We start from the raw sequence: 21,891 nt of genomic DNA on the forward strand, positions 1-21,891 counted from the left end.
AAACAGTCAAGAATACTATAAATCGGTGTCAAAAATGAGAGTAAATACTACCCGAGAACACTGAAACGCTGTCAAACAAGACAGCAAACTCATCCTACATACAGTGAAAATAATTATACGAAGCCGAAACGTGTCCAGGTACAAGACCAAATATCAACGAAAAAGAAAAAGGCCTTTTATGTAAATCTTTAGAAATTTGAAAAGAGCGGAGAAAAATTACACGCCAACACACAGGACACGTGACACCAAATAATCCAGAATAAGGTATAGATTCCGGTGTGATACGCAGAAGGTTACATTATTTATGTAACATTCACCGTTAAAGAAAATGCGAAGGTTACAACGGAAAGTAGCGGTACAAAAGTTTGAACCGGACGCAAGACTAACTTTAACTTATAAAATTCGTGTGAATCTTGTCTTGGATGAACTTGACATCAATTATATCTTATTTTTGTATTTTGGATCCATCAATGAATAACGAGTTATTCGATCATGTACGTCTGCGAGAGGTTGCCAAACCATACGCAGTGAGAGTGATGATACCACTTTTGACTACTGGCAACGGGCTAACCTTAATATCATTAGCAATTATGCTTCTTCTTTGTAGACATCCTTTGCAACTCCTTTATTAAAACGATTATACTGATATTAACACAAATTAATACTAATGAGATCATTACTGATAATGCGACGTTATCAGTGTAATCATTATTATAATATTTATTACCATTTGTGTTGTTACTGCGACATTTGCACGGAATTCATGTTTTCAATCTTTGTTTTCATTCAGTTTTATCTCTGCCTGCCTGCCTGTCTGTCTGTCTAACTGCCTCCACAAGCGTTACACAGATGTCTAGCGATGTGATTCTCGAGGATCTCCATGGTACGTCCTGAAGATACAAAGGAGCCACACACTGACTTTGTGTGACTGTTCGAACCCGGATATAAATCCGGTCGAAGCAACATTATTTGGTCTGGTTAAAAAAAAAACTTAATCGGATCCGAATACGGGTCCAGCGCAAAGAAACACGGCTCCGGATACGGGTTCAGTGGAAAACTTTATCGGATTCGGATACGGTGCCAGTGGAAAGAATATTATTTGGATCCGGATATGGGTCTAAGGTAATGAAACTTACTTGTACGTAAAGATGGACTCTGTGGAAAGAAACTTATACGGAAAGAAATAAACAGAAAGAGGGAAGTAATAGGATTTCGGGTGGGTTCAGTGTATGACAATAACCCAGACCCATATCCACAAAGTGATTCGGATCTGAATGTGGGTACGACGGGATGAACAAGACCCGATCTGGAAGTATCCTGCAGATGAACCCCACTCGATATCAATAACACTAACCACAACTGCAACAAGTCAATTAAGATTCACCAGAATATTACCTTTATGTTTGCTGAGAGAGCGCATATGCAAATTCCCTCGTAGACTTCCACCAGTGTCTCCACAACTACCAGTAACTACGAACGGCCCTCATTGACAACCCCTGTCAGCTATTAGCAACCTATAAATAGCTCGTTCATTGCCACGCGTTAGATCCCAGCTTGCAAGAGCAACCACCGGTTGCAATTAGGTCAAGCACAGTGTAAAATACTGTAATTACTGTCTCCTGACAAGGAATGGCGGAAATCAATGTGCAACCAGAACTTCTCCCGTCCGCTATCAAGGTTGATTGATTGTTGTATTAACAAGCTCGTTACAGGGAAGTCGTTCCTTCAACAAAGTCGCAGCGAGAGAGAAAATCAGCAGAAAGTGTTTGCCCGGCTGTTTTTAGTTGCCTCTTGTTTACAGAACTAGAAATAGCTAGGTGGTGCTTATATCCTTCACTATGCCACTCATAACGTAAAAACCTTTCTTTTTTATTAAATGCTGTTTACATTTGAACTATGTTATTATTCACAGGCGCTTACACACAATTATATATATATATATATATATATATATATATATATATATATATATATATATATATATATATATATATATATATATATATATATATATATATATATATATATATACATATACATATATACACACCGACACATACGTATATATATCATACACATAGATACATACACATATTACATATAACATATATGTATATATAAATATGTATATATATAATCAAGGGCAGATGGAAAGGCTGACGAACAATAAACATCGTTCATTATTGCCGACGGCGTTTCGCAATAATCCATTACACCCTAAAGGCTGCAATGACGCAATATATTTTTAATAATAAAAAGGACGTCACTGCACAAAACCCAGCAGCATAAATATATTTTCTTTAATTTTTTTTTAAACAACCTACCCAGTATGCGGCTAAAAAGTGACTGACTAAACATAAAAAAGGAATAATAATAATAATAATTACATTATATATATATATATATATATATATATATATATATATATATATATATATATACCCTGTAAAATATCATTAAATATTACATCGCACAACCTATGTGAATAATTCATTGTCAGGAAGCGAGGCTCAAATATATCAGTGGGCTGATATGTCGAAAAGGTCCCTTCTCTAGAACAAGGTGGCCACTGATTCCCCCGAAAAGGAGCACAACTACTGACTGATACGATGACTGCTCAGCAACTTTATAACGAACTGTCGTCCATGATAAGTTTCTCTTCGTAACTTTCTCGCCCTTCTATTTCACTGTCAAGACAACAGCTTAGACTTGAAACTTCTCGTCTGTACAGTTTTTAATAGGTTATAAGGCTGTAATGACGTTGGACAAACTTCTATATTCGAAATATTTAGACTGTTCATTTTTTAGGAGGTTACTGAACTGTACTGTGGCTCTCGGACGTTTTTACAGTCAAAACAATTTTCTTGATTTCCCATTCACGCTAATCATTCGTGTTCATCTTCTACGGACTACTGACACTAGTGCACTAATTACCTTTCATTACGTCCCCCCAACCCACCCCCCGCCTTACGTTTGAGTTTATTTCGGGAATCGCTTCTCGTATCGATATGCACATTTCATCGTGTTTTTATATTCTTATTATTATCATAATTATCATTATAATAATAATAATTATTATTATTATCATTATTATTATTATTATTATTAGTATGGACGAGTAAAACCTTTATCTCCAAACCTAAGTATATTTCTCCGGAAAACTTGTCTAGGCTTTCTTAAGACATTAAGTATGATGCAATATTGATAAAAATGTGGAATTATCAGCACTGCTTTCGAGCTGTCGATTTTTTATGAAAACTGAAAGAGAAACGATACAGATGTAAAGAGATAAGGACAGACAAAGAATCATAATAAAAATACCAACAAAACTAACAACTGTATAATGCCTATCCATTGCTTTCGCAAGTGTTCCTTGATCTTTAAATACGGATAACGGCAACACAGGCTTCTGTGACTACTGATACCTTCACAGCCACAAGTTCTAAGCTGTTCACAGTAATTTCTGGGTACATGTAGTAATGCATGTATAAAGTTACTCAAGTTAACAATTGAGAGTGTACGATACACATTGGACGATGGTTCAAAATATTCAGGTTATATGCAATTTGAATATTTCAGTAACCAAGTCAGATGCCTGCTTGTGTCTGTTATTTTTGGTATAGCCTAATCATCCTTTTGGACTATTCCTTGTAAATTCTTTTATCTTATCATATAAATATGTAGTTTAGTTGACTTAACAGTTTTATCATATCTTATAGTACTTGCCAAGTCTCTCATCCAGTGCATGTATAAGTATATACGTGTATACATACATCCATACATTAAGCTATATATATATATATATATATATATATATATATATATATATATATATATATATATATATATATATATATATTTAAATATATATATATATAAATATATATATAAAATATAAATATATATATATATATATATATATATATATATATATATATATATATATATATATATATAATATATATAATGTATATACATACACATATATATGTATATAAACTGTTAATGGCTTACCACTGGGCACACCTTACTTTTGTATTTACTCATGTAAGTGAGTGCTTAATATACATATATAAATACACAACGTATGTATCATACCACTGGAATTTGTACTCTCTCTCTCTCTCTCTCTCTGACTCACACGTTTTACTGAGCAGGAGCTTCGACACTTGCAGATGCAGCGCCATACAATCATTTATTTTCCACAGTGGGAGAAGCAGTGCGTCCACATAAGCGAAGGTCTCCCCTTCCATCGTAATTGTCTTGTCCTTCGTGCCATTAGAACGCATTTCGTTCCCCATCTCATAAGCAAAATGCAACCGCCTCTTTTTAGACGGATTTCCCCTTTTACCCCTCTCTCGAATTTCAACGTCCGTCCCGGCCATTCGCCCTCCTCTTCATCCCGTCATTTCTCCCGTTTTCGCCCGTCCAATTCGCCTGCATGTTTGGGTTGTCGCAGATGCGCCCCGTTTTAGAAAGCAGGGGCCCGCTTCACTTATGGCGCAGAACGCTGGGGTGTTTACAGATAAGCGCCTATTCCAACAAAACAGGGCCGCTTCACTTATGACGTAAAGGGGCTGGAAATCTGTCGAAGGCTGAAGCCTGCCAGATGATTCCTCCCCCGACAAGGAAAAAGGCTCACCTGCGTCGAAAGGCATTCACGTTTTATGGTCATGTTCCACCCTTTGAGGTTTAATAATAGAAAAGCGCAAAGCTTTTATGCCGAGGCGATGCCAAATGCCTCCTGCTCCCTCTCCTCCTCCTTCTCATCCTTCTTATTCTCTCCTTCCTCTTCGCCTTTCTCCTCACTCTCCTCCTGTTCTTCCTCATTTTCCTCCTCCTCTTTTGCCTTCTCACTCCCTCCCTCCCTCCCTCCCTCCCTTTCGTCTCGCTCCTCCTCCTCTTCCTCCTTTTTCATCCTGTACCTTCCCCTCCCTCCTTTAGCAACGTCCTCCCTCCCTCCCCGCTCCCGTGGCCCCGTCCCCTAGCCCACGTACCTGTCAGTCCAACTCGTTCAGCGGGAATATTCGAGCACCATTTCATGATAATTGTATGATAAATGAAATTGGAGGAGAGCGCCGGGTGAATGAATCTCATACCCAGCTGCTGGATTCCCATGCTGAGGTGCACAGGGTGTCAGCACCCAAGGAATGGCTCCAGCAACAGGAGGAGGAGGAGGAGGAGGAGGAGGAGCGGAGGGACTAGGAAAAAGCTGTAAGATAAGAAGGAAGAGTAGAAGGTAGGGAGAGGAGGGGGGGAGCAGAAAATAAAAGAAGGGAAACAGAAGGTAGCAGGAAGAGAAAAAGAGGAAAGGAAGAATCAGGAGGAGAAGGAGGCGGCAGGAAGAGCAGAGTGGAATGAGGAGGGAGAGGAAGAGAGGAAGAGGGGAGTCGAAGAAGGGAGGGGAGTAGGGGTTACCAAGAGGAGTAAGAGCTTGGAAAGGAAAGAATCTGGAGGAATAGGAGGAGGAAGAGGACGAGGAAGCAGTAACAGCAGGAGGAGGATGAGCAAGGGGAAGTCGATTAAAAGAGGAGTTGGAAGATATGGGAGGATAAGCAGAAACCAACTTGAGGAGGAGGAGGAGGAGGAGGAGGAGGAGGAGGCTGGATGGAAGAAATATGAGGGGATTGCTGAATTGGTAGGAATGATTAGCAAGTGAAGGAAGGAGGAGTACAAAAAGAGCAAGAGTGAGAAGAGAAAGAGAGGGGGAGAGGATCAATATATGGGAAAATCAATTTTCCCATTCGACATTTCAAGTTTCTGAACCTCGAGTAAGTAGAGTAAGGCATCAGTGACATATATCTAAGCTGAAGAAAATTCAAGTTCAGAGCGAGGTTCGCCAAAGCAGCACCACCAACAATTTGTAAATAATTCACCTCTTCCTTTTAGACACTTCTGTAAGTTCCTCATTGGACAGGTTGGTATCGTTCTCAGTTAGCACTTTGCAGGTCCCGCGTTCGATTCTCCGACCGGCCAATGAAGAATTGGAGGAGTTTATTTCTGGTGATAGAAATTCACTTCTCGTTATAATGTGGTTCGGATTCCACAATAAGCTGTAGGTCCCGTGGCTAGGTAACCAATTGGTTCTTAGCCGCGTAAAATAAATCTAATCCTTCGGGCCAGCCCTAGAAGAGTTGTTAATCAGCTCAGTGGTCTGGTTAAACTAAGGTATACTTAACTTTGTCTAGCTGCAACCCAGGCTGGAAAACCAGAGTGCTAACAGCCCAATGGCTCACCCAGTAAGGAAAACAGCCCTGTACGTTAAAATAAATAATTGAGGAGTAAAGAGTCAACTGTGAAAGAGAAATTACAAAGAGAAGCAAATACATATATTAAATAATAACCAATAATATAAACATCAACGTAAGCTGAATAAGACCAGAAATAAACAAGGCACAAAGTGAAACTAATAGCAGCGAAGTCAAAAATAAAAAGAAATCATCTGCACCAAGATCGTCTGGCTCCATTGGTAACTCTAATATTAGGAATAGGAATGTTGTTAGGTTAAGCAGGCCTTATGTCAGCACGAGGTCTCGGTTTTTCAGCAGCCAGCATGCTCAAGTCTAATCAAGAACATGCCAAGGGCCCTACTATAATTAGGAAGAATAAATGAACAAAGAAAAAACCTACCTAAACTTTGTGTTCTCTGAATACGAAGTTGTGACTGAATATGGCACGATGATTTCATTTCCAGGAGAGAGAGAGAGAGAGAGAGAGAGAGAGAGAGAGAGAGAGAGAGAGAGAATGATTAAACCATGAGCGCAGGTGAATCCAGAAGCAGACCAGCTGGATGTAAAAAAAAAAAAAAAAAAAAAAAAAAAAAAAAAGACTTGACACTAACGAATTTTTAGATCTTCAAGAGGAGGAGAATAGCTCTTAAGCCCCTCAAGCATTTGAGTTGTTTTTCCGTAAACGATTCCTGTCATATCGTGTGATTTAGATGATTGCTCAAGCAAAGAAAGGATTGATATACAGTATAATATATATATGTATATATATATATATATATATATATATATATATATATATATATATATATATATATATATATATATATATATATATATATATATATATATAATATATATATATATATATATATATATATATATAAATATATACTGTAAATATATATATTATATACTGTAATATATGATTTTAAAATTGATTTTAAATCACGAAAAAGGAAAAAAGTGATGGATATCCGAACAAACTTACACTTTGTTCCTATATATATATATATATATATATATATATATATATATATATATATATTAAATGATAGCTCTGTGGTCAAAGTCACTGTATATTCGTCGTTTCCCGGCCAGTCGGCAGTTCGAATCACACTGGTGAAGAAGCACTTAGCACTTATAATTCCCCTTTGATGTAAGAGATTCCCGAGGTATAATGAATTTAATATTAAAGGAAATTTGTAGCTTTGTATATGTAAATATGAAAAATGTCAGGGTGTACGTGACAAAATTCACCTACATATATATATATATATATATATATATATATATATATATATATATATATATATATATATATATATATATATATATATATATATATATATATATATATATATATATATATATAGATAGATAGATAGATAGATAGATAAAATTACTTTTTTATTAATTTGCTCAATTCTTCACGCAAGTATTTAAAAAAAGCCCCAAAATCATGTTGGTGGCCATTTGATTTTCTAGAGGTATTTTCCACTTCACATAAAATCACTTACAGAGACTTACATATTCACTTAATACCATTCTGGTACTCGATGAATTACGGAAACAAATTTGGTAGTTAGCTATTATTTAGTGGTCATCAACTGGTATTTCAAGAAATAATTAAAATATTATATTTGTGGTTAAAATAGTGTACGAAATTTCCACAAAGCAATCAGTAATATAGAATTGCTAGTTTTGGTAATTGTCAGAAAAAGTTGAAACTACATTTTGATGATTGTAGATTTCAACCTATTGTTTAGTACTGAAAATTTATCCCAAATGTGTATTCAGTATTAGGATACAAGAAAGATAAGAAGATATTAGCTAAATGCTGCGAAATATTCAAAAGGCCAAATGGAATATATCAGTTACATCTGCTTAGTAAAAAGCAGAAAATCCTTGTTACTGATTTCCCGCATTTCATGACCGGGACAACTATTGTATTAATTCTTTGTAAGTTGAGAAAGTCTACAAAAAAGTAATATATATATATATATATATATATATATATATATATATATATATATATATATATATATATATATATATATGTATATGTATATGTATATATATATATATATATATATATATATATAATATATATATTATATATACATACATATAGTATATATATACACGTACATATATATTCTATATATACATGCTTGTGTGCGTGTGTATGTCTATATGTTTGTATGGATATATTTATGCATGTGTGTATGTGTGCAGATAAAGCTGTTTTTATCAGTAAAACGCCTGAATACTTACACACAATGCATCATATATCTGGAAATAGGATTCATAATAAATCTAAATAAAACATAAGTAATGTGGGCAGATTATACACAAGAGACAATGACACTATTTGGAAGAAAATTCAGGACGTTTGATTATAGATATTGAGAAAAAACGGTATCCAGTACGGGTTTTCTTGAGTTAGAATCTATTGAAAGACTGAAAAGGCCATTAAAACAACGGGCAGGTTGAAGATGATTTGGAAATCAAAAACACTGAAACTGCATACGAAAGTAATGTCATACATAAGTCTAGAACGATTTATTTGCTATACGGACATAATCTTAGTATGACAATGAAATTAAGAATAAAACTTTAAGGAGATGACAAGATAGAAGTAGAATAGAACAGAATAGAATTTAGGCCAATGGCCAAACGCTGGGACCTATCAGGTCATTCAGCGCTGAAACGGAAATTGAAAGCAGAAAGGTTTGAAATGTGTAACAGGAGGAAAGCCTCGCGGTTGCACTATGAATCAATTGTAGGAGAGGGTGGAAAGTAAGATGGAAGAAAGAGAATATTAGCGGAGGTACAGTAAAAGGAAATGAGGATAAAAGTAGGAACGATACCATAAGTGACATTAAGACGGCTTGGGCAATCCTTCTTATTGGACCTTGGATCGTCATCAGCTGAGCTTCAACGAGCACAAGAGGAGTTGGACGTCGCAGACTTACTTAAACAAGAACGATGAGAGATGATGTTGGAGATGAGCAGATATTTCTGGAAGATTAAGCATACAGGGGATATGAGTGATGGAATTTCTCAGAAACCCTTCATGTCACACGGCGTTGAAGGCGATTATATACACAAACACACACATATGTATATATATATATATATGTGTGTGGATGTGTGTGTTCCAGCATAACTCTGATATGCGTTGAGCAATTTCAACCAAACTTGGTATACATATGACTTACTATCTGCAAAAGAATACTTTTGGGGGTAAGACATCACTGGCACCAAAGTGGGTGGGGATGGGAAGGGGCTGACATGTAAAAATAATCGAAAACGAGATATTAGTGTCCAATCCATAGTTTTCGAGGTCGCTGAGATGAATGGTGACACTTCCAATGCCCTTTAAGTATAAGTTCAGCCCCGATATGAAAGGGGGCCGAGAATGCGTAAATAATAAAATGTAAAAAATGACAGATATTAGTGTCTAATCCATAGTTTTCGAGGTCGCCGAGATGAATAGTAATACTCCAATGCCCTTCAAGTCCAAGTCCAGCCCAGATAAGAATAGGGGGTAAGAAGGGGTGAAGTATAAAATGTCAAAAAAGATGAGCAATGTAACTGAAGCAACTATCTTAACAGGAAAGAGAGAGAGAGAGTTTACTGGTTGTCATTCAGAGTTTTCCCAGGCAGTGCTGAGTTGGTCAGCTAGAATAAATAAATAAATAAATAAATAAATAAATAAATAAATATATGTGTAAATATCTACATATTAATATATATACAATATATATATATATATATGTATATATACGTATATACATTGTATAATGTATTTATATACATAAATTATATTGTATAATATTTATATATAAATATATATATATATATATATATATATATATATATATATATATAATATCCCAACGCTTCAGTTTCTTAGAATTGAGGACATCATCAATAATATTGGTGCTCAATCAACTGCCTCTTTCGAGCAAAGCTTTCAATTTATATATATATATATATATATATATATATATATATATATATATATATATATATATATATATATATATATATATATATATATACACACACACACAGTATATGTACAGGGTGTCCATAGGTGCAACTTAAAATATTTGTAGTTTTGAATCAATCTGTAAAAAGGACAAAGAAGAATGACCTAAATTTTTTATTCTTGTTATTTTCAACATGTCCACCATCATTCCTAATACAATGAGAAATACGAGTCTGCAGTTCTCGGAAAGCACTTTCCAGCTGATTTTCAGTAATACCTTTAATCACATCAGTTATCCTATCTTTGAAGTCTTCTAAAGATAGAGGCTTAGCTGAATAAACAATACTTTTCACATGGCCCCATAAAAAGAAATCCAATGGAGTCAAATGTGGTGAACGTGAAGGCCAAAATAATGGTCCACCTCTTCCAGTCCATCTGTTAAGGGATTTTTCATTTAGAAATTTAGAAAATGCCTAATTTGCAGAGAAAAATGACAAAGTGCACCTCTTGTTGAAAAACTGTATTCTCTTTAAGTTCTCATTGTTAAAGCTTAGGAATAAAATAGTTTTGTATCATTTATAAATAGTTATCACTGTTGAGAACACGTCCTTCAAAAAAGAATGGCCCTAGATTCGATTCTTTCCCAAAGCACGCCAGACATTAATTTTGAAAGAATATCTTTCCTCTTCAACAGATTCATGTGGCTTTTCAGTTCCCCAAATACGGCAATTATGCCTGTTGACCTTGCCACTAATGTGGAATGTTGAATCGTCAGATATTGTTAAATTATTCAAAAATGCATAATCAGTATTGATTCTTTCATTGAACTGATGTCAGAAAGTAAGTCGTGTTTGCTAATCCTCTTCCTCATCTCCAAAGATGCTTCTCTTGGATTCTTTCTCCGACTTCTTTCAAAGGATTGTTTTACAGATGCTACAGTTCCTCCAAAAGCACAAGGTCTACCACACCATGGTTTATCAGTAACAGAAAATGTTTTCTTATATTTCTTCATCCACCTGGCTCTGCAATGCTTGTGTGGTGCTTCTTTATTGTACTAGGTTGTAAACCTTTTTTGAACAGTGACAGTCCATTTTAGCCTTAGCCAACCAAAGAACGCAGTTTACTTTCTCTTCTAATGAAGCCCTGGGTTAACAGCAGTTCTGAAAAAGAAGTCATTTTTAAGTTTCAGAAATTGTGATAAATATTTCATGAAACAAATAATAAATAAAACCCCAGAGAAACAGAAACACTAGACACTTCAAGCTTTCTTATCCTTTTTACAGATTAATTCTATCATGTATAGTTACGAAGCTACTAGTATTTTAAATTGCACCATGACTTTATGAACACCCTGTATCTATCTATCTATCTAATGTATCTATATATATATATATATATATATATATATATATATATATAATATATATATATATATATATATATATATATAATTTTAGAAGTAAATTATATACCTGATAAGCAATCGACTGCAGTATGTTGCAATCAGGCTGGATATGAGACAAGGGCTATCAACCTCAACCCAAACTATCAGCTGAGAAATGGAAAGATAACCATTCCTCTGTACGTTTGTGAATACACAACGAAAGCACGCACCTCAGATTGATCCTATCTTCGTGAACCACTTGTCCTTTCAAATCCTTTGTCCTTTCCTTGGATTTTCCTCGTATCTCTACTTTTTCTTCTCCTTGTTTTTATAATCTTTTAGATATGATAATGCCTTAAACATTCCTCTCTAGAATGCAACTCACGATTAATCTTTCGGTCCAAGTAAATAAACTCCAGTATCGCGAGGGGTCTACCAATTCGCCTCGAGCGGCCCAACATCTCGATGGTGGAGAAGAAGAAGAAGAAGAAGAAGAAGAAGAAGAAGAAGAAGAAGAGGAGGAGGAGGGGTTCCAAAACAGCCCTTTTCTCCTCCTCTTTCTTCATCTTCTTCTCTTCTCAGACCAGAATGTCTCGGGGCAATGTTACTGTAGACTTGTAGAGGGACCTTACCTCCTCTCCTTTCCCTTTATAAAAAGTCTTTTGAGAAAAAATGAGAGAGAGAGAGAGAGAGAGAGAGAGAGAGAGAGAGAGAGAGAGAGAGAGAGAGAGAGATTGTGAGGGAAAATCCATTGTATAAAATATGTCTTTATGGAGTACTGGCCGTAGAGGTTACAAAAAAAAATTACACAAACAGGTGGCATAACAATCCTCTTTCAATTCTGAAATATGGTTTAATATTGTTGCTAATCCTGTGGTTCATGGCTCAAACATCACTAGCGAACTGAAAAGTCTTTGTAAATTTTATAATTCTGAAAGAAGGTATATTAACACTCACTCGATCATACAGTCTTAATTTGTGTGAAATTATTATTTGCTCTAACAATTTTGTCCCTGATTCGAAAGATGTCCAGTTTGAGGAATGATTTACTGAATTAGAAATCATGAATAACAGACACTTGTCTGAGCTGTTCTGTGTATAGATTAAATACGTCCAGACACAACCACACAAGCATTCATACATTAAGTGAAGTGTATGTATAATATACACACATAAATTGTATATATATATATATATATATTTATATATGCTGTATATCTAAAGAGGGCGGATAAGAACATATCTAATATATATATATATATATATATATATATATATATATATATATATATATATATATATATATATATATATATATATATATATATATATATATATTTCATAATGTATGAATGCTTGTGTGGTTGTGTCTGGACGTATTTAATCTATACACAGAACAGAATATTTTATATTCTTGAGTTATGCAAGTTTAAATTTTTCTGTAGCATTCAGTACACCAGTGTTGATACATAAAAGACTATTCTACCTTAGTATGTTTTTCTTCTTTCGCAACTGAGCAACATTCTAAAAATATTTATGGGCTCGAAGAAATTCGAAATTCGGCTCAAACTGAACAAAATACACTCAACGTTATAGCAGCTAAGAAACCCCAAAAAATGGTGGGGGGGTTATTTTTTATAGAATCAACCGTAGAGAGAGAGAGAGAGAGAGAGAGAGAGAGAGAGAGAGAGAGAGAGAGAGAGATTGGAAAAACTGTTACCAAAATGATGAAAGGAATCTCGGGGTGGCCTGTGATAGCTCCCATCTAGATCTGTTTCCAATAACGACGCGTAAATAGGTCGTCGGATGGGTTCCCGAGCTCATTCCAAAAAGCTGTCTTGAATCGCGCGTTTGGCAGCGCGGTATGAAAAGAAGTGCTGGCGAATGGGATATGTGTTTTCTTAGGATTTGGATTATGACACCACCATTTTTTTATTTCAACCACTATTCGGTAATATTTCATTCGACTCTTTGAAGTTTCAAACATTTTATTGTGTTGATTCGATATATTTCAGAAAAGGTTTTCAAAAACTGACTTCTATCATCAAAAGTAAGGGATTAGATGGAAAGGTGTTTTGCAGGTGGCCGGGCCGCATACAATAACAACAACCGTGCGAAAACTTCTCTCAAATATCATCGTTTATGAGGAGCGAGACTACAGCGGCTCCGCGCGATCCTCGAAAGATAAGGGGATGGGGGAGCGCCCGTCCCCCCGCCCCTTGCGCCTATAATAAAGATATCACCGGCATATGCGGCATGATAGAAGCGAGAATAGAGATCCAAATGGCCTTTGTATTTCATAAAACTTTAGCTTTCACTTAGCTTTGCTTTAAGGGGTCCCAATAACGCGGCGGACCGAGGAGGATCCAGTACGGTATCGACGGCTGGGTCGCTCCTTTCCATCACCCGGGGAATGAGCCTTTGTATTTTGAGTACATCTAAGGCCTGCTTTCCTATCTACATCAGTAGATATATGCGCATGAATGGATGTTGATATCACGTTATACATACATACATACACAATGTATGTATACATATACGTATAGTGTATATGTGTTTGTATATGCATGCATATACAATATAATGTATGCACAGGCAGGCATGTATTCACAATGAACAATTTCAAGGCGAACTCAACCATCCGCACAAACACTCACCACACATACACGCAGACACTGCATCCTTTCACAAACGCCTCAGGCCGCCTCACCACAAAGCAGAATCGATCGACCACTTTTCAATATTTCAGCTTCTTTCAGGTCGCCTCGGCGTAACATTTGCAGCCGCAAGTTAAAATGTTAAGTGATGTAATTTTAACCACAACTTATCAGGTGCCGTGGCCGCCCTGCCTTTACTCTCAAGTGCCTCCATCAAAGATTCACGCTGGAGCTGACACGCGGCCCCTCACGAAAAAGATCGCTGCCTTTTTATTTTTAGGAGGAGGGGGGAAGACGGGGTCGACTTTTGAATTACAAGGCTTTAAGTGTTTTTATTGGCCCTTTCTCACTTTTTATGGTGATAATGGCTCTGTGGATTTGATAAATAATTCTCGATATTTGAAGAGTTTTGTGTACGTCATGGGAATGATTCATGCGTGGATTTACATTTCGGTTGAGTTTCTTTTCACATTTTGCGCCAAACATCTTTATAAAAGTATATATTACATGTTTACTATTTCTCTCTGAATCAATGGCTATATTCAAAATTTACCATTATCATATCATTTAAACTGTGCAAGGTACTGAAGTCACCTTAAGAAAATGGAACAGAAAAGTACCGTAAATTTGATACTACACCAAAAGAAGTTGTAACACTACCCAGCTACATTCATTTCGAAATACGTTTCAGTCGCAAGAATAAATTTGTAAAACAAACCTGAAGGACCTGATCAGGTATGAAATTTGGAGAATTAAGGAATTCAACTGGAAGAAAATCTTGTCTCACTCAGGATTTGAGCGTTAGAAAAGAGATTAAAATTACAGATATATACTCATACATATATTAGGAATATGTATTTGGCATAATCCATTCCAACATTCTATAATAATAAATATATATATATATATATATATATATATATATATATATATATATATATATATATATATATATATATATATATAAATATAAATATATATATATATATATATATATATATATATATATATATATATATAAATATTTATCCTGTGGCATTCTATATATACAGGAAACATTTATCCTGTGGCATTTTTTAAGCATATATGCATATGTCACGTCATCTACTATATTTTTATATACATATATATGCATATGTCTGTCTATATATATGTGTATATATATACATATATATATATAAATGTATAGATATACATATATAATATATATGTATATATATACATATATGCATACGCGCGGCCTTATAATAATATTTTTACACCTAACAGCCTAATTCAGATGAAAACTGCTTTGGGTAAAATGAATTTTTTTCAGTGTCTAAAATGGAGCCTAGAAGGAAAACCCAAATTCTGGCGATTACTGACATGAAGACTGTAGTGTGATCAGACAGATGTATGATCACAGCACTTACATGCTCCACAAAAGTATTCGAGTTATTCTGAATGGTTAACATTTTTCCTATCTTTTTTTTTTTTTAATTCCATTCATGCTGATTACTGAAATTGTTATTCATGGAATTTCGGTGCGCTTACACTGCCAAGTAGATTTTGTAATACTGCCCCTTCATATTAACTATACCATTCATATTACTCTTTCATATTATTCTTAGCATTTATAGTCATCATAACCTATACAGGTACTGCTTCACACTGATAATATAACTAACGTGGAACATCATCGTCCAAAGCGGATGTATAGAGCAAACGAATATGTATATAAAAAGAGCTATTTCTTGTTTCTGACCCTTCATTCATATCTTTAATATTGTTCGTATCATCTCCACAGAGCGCCCTTACAGTCAAACGGATTTTTAATTAGCAGCTGCTTTTCTTCTTCTACTCTCTGAAATTATTATTGTCATTTACAGAGTTGATTTCGTTCGAATGATTCATATCGTTTATATGCTACATACCCACAAGAAAATCACTGCTGAAATAATAAACCTCTGTTCGGAACTTGATCTTTATTTTATATACCGTATATATTTCCATATTCAAGAATTCGTTTTCTTTGAAACTGTTACTCCACAGTCGTTTATACACTTGCTTTCATTCACAGTGTTCATACCATTCATACCGATCATACTGCTCATATCATAATACATCGAAATAACCAATTCTAACCTGGCTTTCTCCATGAACAGGACCGAACTCCTGGAGAAGCGGCGAGGCAGTGAACGAAGTCTTCTCCGAGGTGGACGAAGTCTTCAGAAAGAAAGACAGTAAGATACAGGGACAAAGTCTCTCCCATTTTATTTCATTCGATTTTCCTCTCTTATTAATAAGAATTATACTTAACACCACGCTCCACCTAAAGAGATCACTACCTTGAGATTTGTCATGGTGATAAATGCTTCTGCTTTCTTCAGTCATTGCTTTTTTTTAAAGAAAGCTTACTATTAAAGAGAATAAATGCTTTTCTTTTCTTGGCAGTATATATTTCTTTTATCTGCAGACTGAATGCTTCTGGTATCATGGAAGATGTTTATTTTTACCTTAAAATAATGACTTCTTTTAACTTTGCAGCCAACACTCTATCTACATTCAGCGTGAATGCTTTTTCTGTCTTGGAGAGGTTTTTTTTTTTTTTCAGGGTGGACCATAAGATAGTTTAACTTGGCAGTAACTTTATTAACCCACAAAATAATCGCTTTTTTGAAACTTGGGAGTCAATGCTGCCATTTCTACCTTCAGAGTAAATGCTTCTCGTAATTTGGCAGTAACTGCTTTCTCTACATTCCGAATATATGATTCTTCTTGCCATTATAAGTTCCTTTATAGTATCAGAGAAATGCTTCTTTCAGCTTGAAAGTAGATGCTTTTCTTACCTCATGGGTACATCGTTCTTGCATGAAAATAAAAATGCTTATTAATTCTTAAAAGGTGGTGCTTTTAATTATTTATTTTTTACCATGGAAAATATATACTCGTTCTTTATCTAATAAACTTATTATGTAATGGTTTCGCAAAAACAACAATTCCTGAGCTAATACCTAAAATTTGCTAACCTATTTAAATAACTGATTTTACTTGGTTAAGAAATTCGTCATTTATTATCACTTTCAATATAATGCTCTTACTATTTGTGCATTTCATGTCAATTAACCTTTATCAAAACTTCTGCTTCTAGATTCTTCTGCCATTTTTCTCCACTTTTCCCTTTTGCCTTTTTATTACACAGAAATAATCCTAACAGCACTAGGGATATTGCTCCTACTCTACATCACAAACACATTTGGCATGGAATTTAGATGTAGATTATTTGTGGAAAGGTTACATATCTATCTTTATATACATATATATTTTATATAGTATTTATACAGTATATTCAACATACAAGCGCTCGTGGGAAAGGCTTTTGAATTGAATTGAACTGAATATAAAATTTAGGCCAAAGGCCAAGCACTGGGACCTATGAGGTCATTCAGCGCTGAAACAGAAATTGACAGAAGGTTTGAAAGGTGTAACAGGAGGAAAACCTCGCAGTTGCACTATAAATCAATTGTTTGGAGAGGGTGGAAAGTAGGATGGAAGAAAGAGAATATGAAAAGAGGATGCCTACTTAAGGTTCTTTGCAGCATGCCTTCGGCCCCTAGCTGCAACCATTTTCGTTCCTTTTGCTGTACCTCTTTTCATATTCTCTTTCTTCAATCCTACTTTCCACCCTCTCCTAACAATTGATTTATAATGCAACTGCGAGGTTTTCCTCCTGTTACACCTTTCAAACCTTCTGTCAATTTCCGTTTCAGCGCTGTGTCTATTTTCAAGATGGTCACTGGTCACAGTAACCCTGCGGCGTTTGTATATGTTTATTTTCCACGGAACCATTACGGTACTTGATTACATAAAAATATATGTATGTATATATATATATATATATATATATATATATATATATATATATATATATATATATATATATATATATATATACTAATATATATATAATATATATATATATATATATATATATATATATATATATATATATATGTATGTATGTATATATAGGCAAATGCCACAAAGGAAACGTGGCATTTGCCTTTATTTATACATTCATCACGTTCCATATCTTCGTGATTCCGTTATATATATATATATATATATATATATATATATATATATATATATATATATATATATATATATATATATATATATATATATGTATATACATATATGTACATATATATGTACGCGTCTAAGCATTTATTAAAGATACTCAATAAAGCGATATAAAAAAAGAGTAAACCCGCTTTTAAATTTATTATGAATGCCTTTATTTCTCAAAAATACTGCTAGGTTACAATATAAATGTATGGATGTAAATGAATATATATGTATAGACATATATATATATACATACACACACACACGTGTGTTAATGTATTCTTCCATTACCTTATAAATTAACAATCTTCCGTAATACGCAACATTATATTCCCCAGAAAGCACACATTGCAATACTGTTCTGCCTCTCTTCCTCTTTAACCACACAAGGGTCCTTTCGCTCTCCCACAGATAACCAGAAGAAGGAGATGAGCCAGGGGCGTGACATAGGATCCTCTTACGATCATTCCTATAGCTTCGACGCAGCAGGATCCTCTTCGCACATAAGAATCCCGCTGATCGTTTTCTTTGTCTCCGTTTTCTTATTACTTTGTCTGGGGAGACTATGATGTATTTGGGTTCGTCGCTGCAAAGACAACCCATAAGCGAATAGGAGATAGTGGGACGCTCCCCTAGCACTTATAACCTCTATATATATAATATACATTTACATTACGTACATTATATATATATATAAAATATATACAATATATATACATATATGTATGTGTATGTATATATATATATATATATATATATATATATATATATATATATATATATATATATATATATATATATATATATATATATAATGGCAATTCCCTGAAGTTTATAGAGAATTAAATTCCATCGCAGTGCATTTTAAAATCTTATTTTCGGTCATATAATTTCAGTTGTGAATAAAGTTAGAAGTCTATCAGTATATTGATAGATAAGTCCATTTGGCTCGCCAGACTATCTCCTCCAGGCGTCTACTTGAATATGCGTCTGAACAGGCAGCCAACTACAGGAGTCTTAAGTTCGTGCTAAATCTACAATATCTATATAGAGTTTTTATTTCAACACGCCTAGGGATGAATTACTGTATTATCCGTATTTAGTGTTTTATCTAAGCTGTGAAAATGATTGTTAATTGTCTGAAAGTGATACCATAGTGTCCTGTGAATATATGCCATGTAATATATTTTGATATTTTCAAATGTGACATTAACATAGGTTCGTGTATCCAAAGTCAAAGTGATCAACAACGCTTGGTAAGTAGTCTAGCAATGCGGCGTCTATTGGCTCAATTTTCATATATAATATATGTGCATATATATACACATATATATTAAATACATACATATATATGTACGTGTATACATAATGTATATATATAATTACCTACACATACACAAACACATGCACAAGTACTATTTAAGTGTGTATATATATTATATATAATATATATAATTATGAATGACACATTTTTCTTTACATTGTTCACTTATCAAATGAGCCTGGAAGATTCGTCAGAAAACAGTCCTATTACTACTCCTAGAAAGCATTACTAGAATAAACTGGAACTCCTTCTCTAAGTAGTCCACAGAGCCATTTAGGCAGAGTTATTTTCAATCTACATTTGCAGCGACTTTAGTGTCTCTCTCTCTCTCTCTCCTTTCAGAAACTGAATTGCATAAAGAGATGTATATTTTGAAATCTCTTCTCCTCAATCACACTTTCTAACAATTTGCATCTGAATGCCAGGGTGCCAAAGTTATGAATTACGAAGCAATTGGTTGCTCGTGCTGGAGTGCTATGGCTGTCAATGGGGGCTTTCCTTGCAAAAGAAGGAGGGGAAAATATTGCATTTAGTAAGCATTTTTCTATTTATTTTCTTATTTCTTCTCGTTACTACCTAAACATTTCAGAATATTTGCTTTAAAGTTTTTAAAAGTGGAATAATTCTTTTTAATGTTCGTCTCATTCAAAAACTGTACTGTCATTACACCATTTCTAGCCTGAAAATACAGATTAGCCCTTATATTCATTCAACAGAAATAATTGTATTGAAATCACAAACTACTGATGCTCTTTCTGTTTATCTGGCCTCTTTTCGTTTTAATCCAGGTCAGAAACCACACCTCCTGTGCGGTATAAGCACCAGGCAGAAAAAGATCAGACTTAGCCTTAAGTTTCGTCTGCAGATATCCGAAATCCAAATTATAACACTTAAACTTACTTGTGAAATCTCTCTAGATTCATCGGGAAAATTCATCACAGGCTCCACCCACTTAATAGCTGGTTGCCAGATAACTCCAGCCCGAAACTTGACATAATTCTGGCTTCCTGTACCTTTACACGTTATTAGACACGTTAACTAACTAAGATGCCAGAGTAGCATCCGAGATTTCTGAAATAACGACTAACAATATTGAACAAGTAAAACATGCGCCGAAGTTTCTTCGGCGCAATTGAGTTTTCTGTACAGCGTATAATGATGTATGAAACTTTCCGCCTAGGCCCATGAAACTCTCAGCTGCAGCCCATACTATTTCAGCCACGGCCCGGTGGTGGTCTGTGTTTTTGGCACCTTTAGCGGTGCCAGACGCATGATCATGGCTAACTTTAACCTTAAATAAAATATAGACTACTGAGGCTAGAGGGCTGCAATTTGGTATGTTTGATAACTGGAGGGAGGATGACCAACATACCAATTTGGAGGCCCCTAGCCTCAGTAGTTTTCAAGATCTAAGGGCAGACAGAAAAAGTGCGGACGGACAGAAAAATAGTTTTCTTTTACATAAAACTAAAACATCGTTCCTATTATAATTAAGTTACGATACAGTTCACCTGTTTGCAATTCATAATAAGGCAACCTATAGGTTGCTTCTCTTCATTTTTCATTACATCACTGTCCCTTTAAACTAATTTCACTTCGATGAAAAAACTTTGGATCTTTCCTAGGTAGTGACCCCAAGGGTTTTCGGGGGGTCGTTGTCTAGAACTAATATTTCTTTGGGCCATTATCTTTTATGATATTTACAGTCTTTTGTTCATGTTTTTGCGGTCATCCCCAACGGGCTTGTACTGAACACGCCGCAAAGGTGGATACATACCGGGTTAAAACCCGTGGGGGCCCCTACCTAGGAGATCCAAAACATTACGAAAAAATGTCCACATTTCTGGAAACAGGCCATTGCAGGTCCTTTTGCTTCGTTATTCACAACTTGGCGACCTGGCAAATTTTGAGAGCGAGTTTTTCCTTTTACCAGATCAGCGGTATAGCGAACGAGTTAAATCACCTCTTAATTGATGAGGACGAATGCAAGGTCAGCCCAGACTCATCACGGTGTCAGAACAGTTGATTATCAACAATTTTCATCAACAGTACTATCCATATTTTCATTTCTGTTCATCAAATTGTTTTCGTGATTTTTTCAGCACTTTTACGTCATCTAAAAACGTTTTTCACTCATTATCGGTTTTCACCCTAATCTTAGTCCACTTCCTTGATATTCACACTTTTCA

The 21,891-nt window shown here is 34.8% G+C and overlaps 1 protein-coding gene across 1 annotated transcript in view; it reads left to right on the plus strand.

Annotated features, from left to right (window-relative positions):
• The window catches only part of LOC136841745 (limbic system-associated membrane protein-like), a 213,723-nt gene extending 194,673 nt beyond the window's left edge, over window positions 1–19,050 (plus strand). The window contains exons 10-11 of the mRNA XM_067108996.1: window positions 16,413–16,490; window positions 18,790–19,050. Coding sequence (XP_066965097.1) covers window positions 16,413–16,490; window positions 18,790–18,947 — 236 coding nt within the window. The 3' untranslated portion in view covers window positions 18,948–19,050. The remainder of the gene's footprint in view (window positions 1–16,412; window positions 16,491–18,789) is intronic.
• The last annotated feature ends 2,841 nt before the right edge of the window (window positions 19,051–21,891 follow it).

This window comes from Macrobrachium rosenbergii, chromosome 9 (assembly GCF_040412425.1).
Source record: "Macrobrachium rosenbergii isolate ZJJX-2024 chromosome 9, ASM4041242v1, whole genome shotgun sequence".
In the NCBI taxonomy this organism is placed as follows: Eukaryota; Metazoa; Arthropoda; class Malacostraca; order Decapoda; family Palaemonidae; genus Macrobrachium; species Macrobrachium rosenbergii.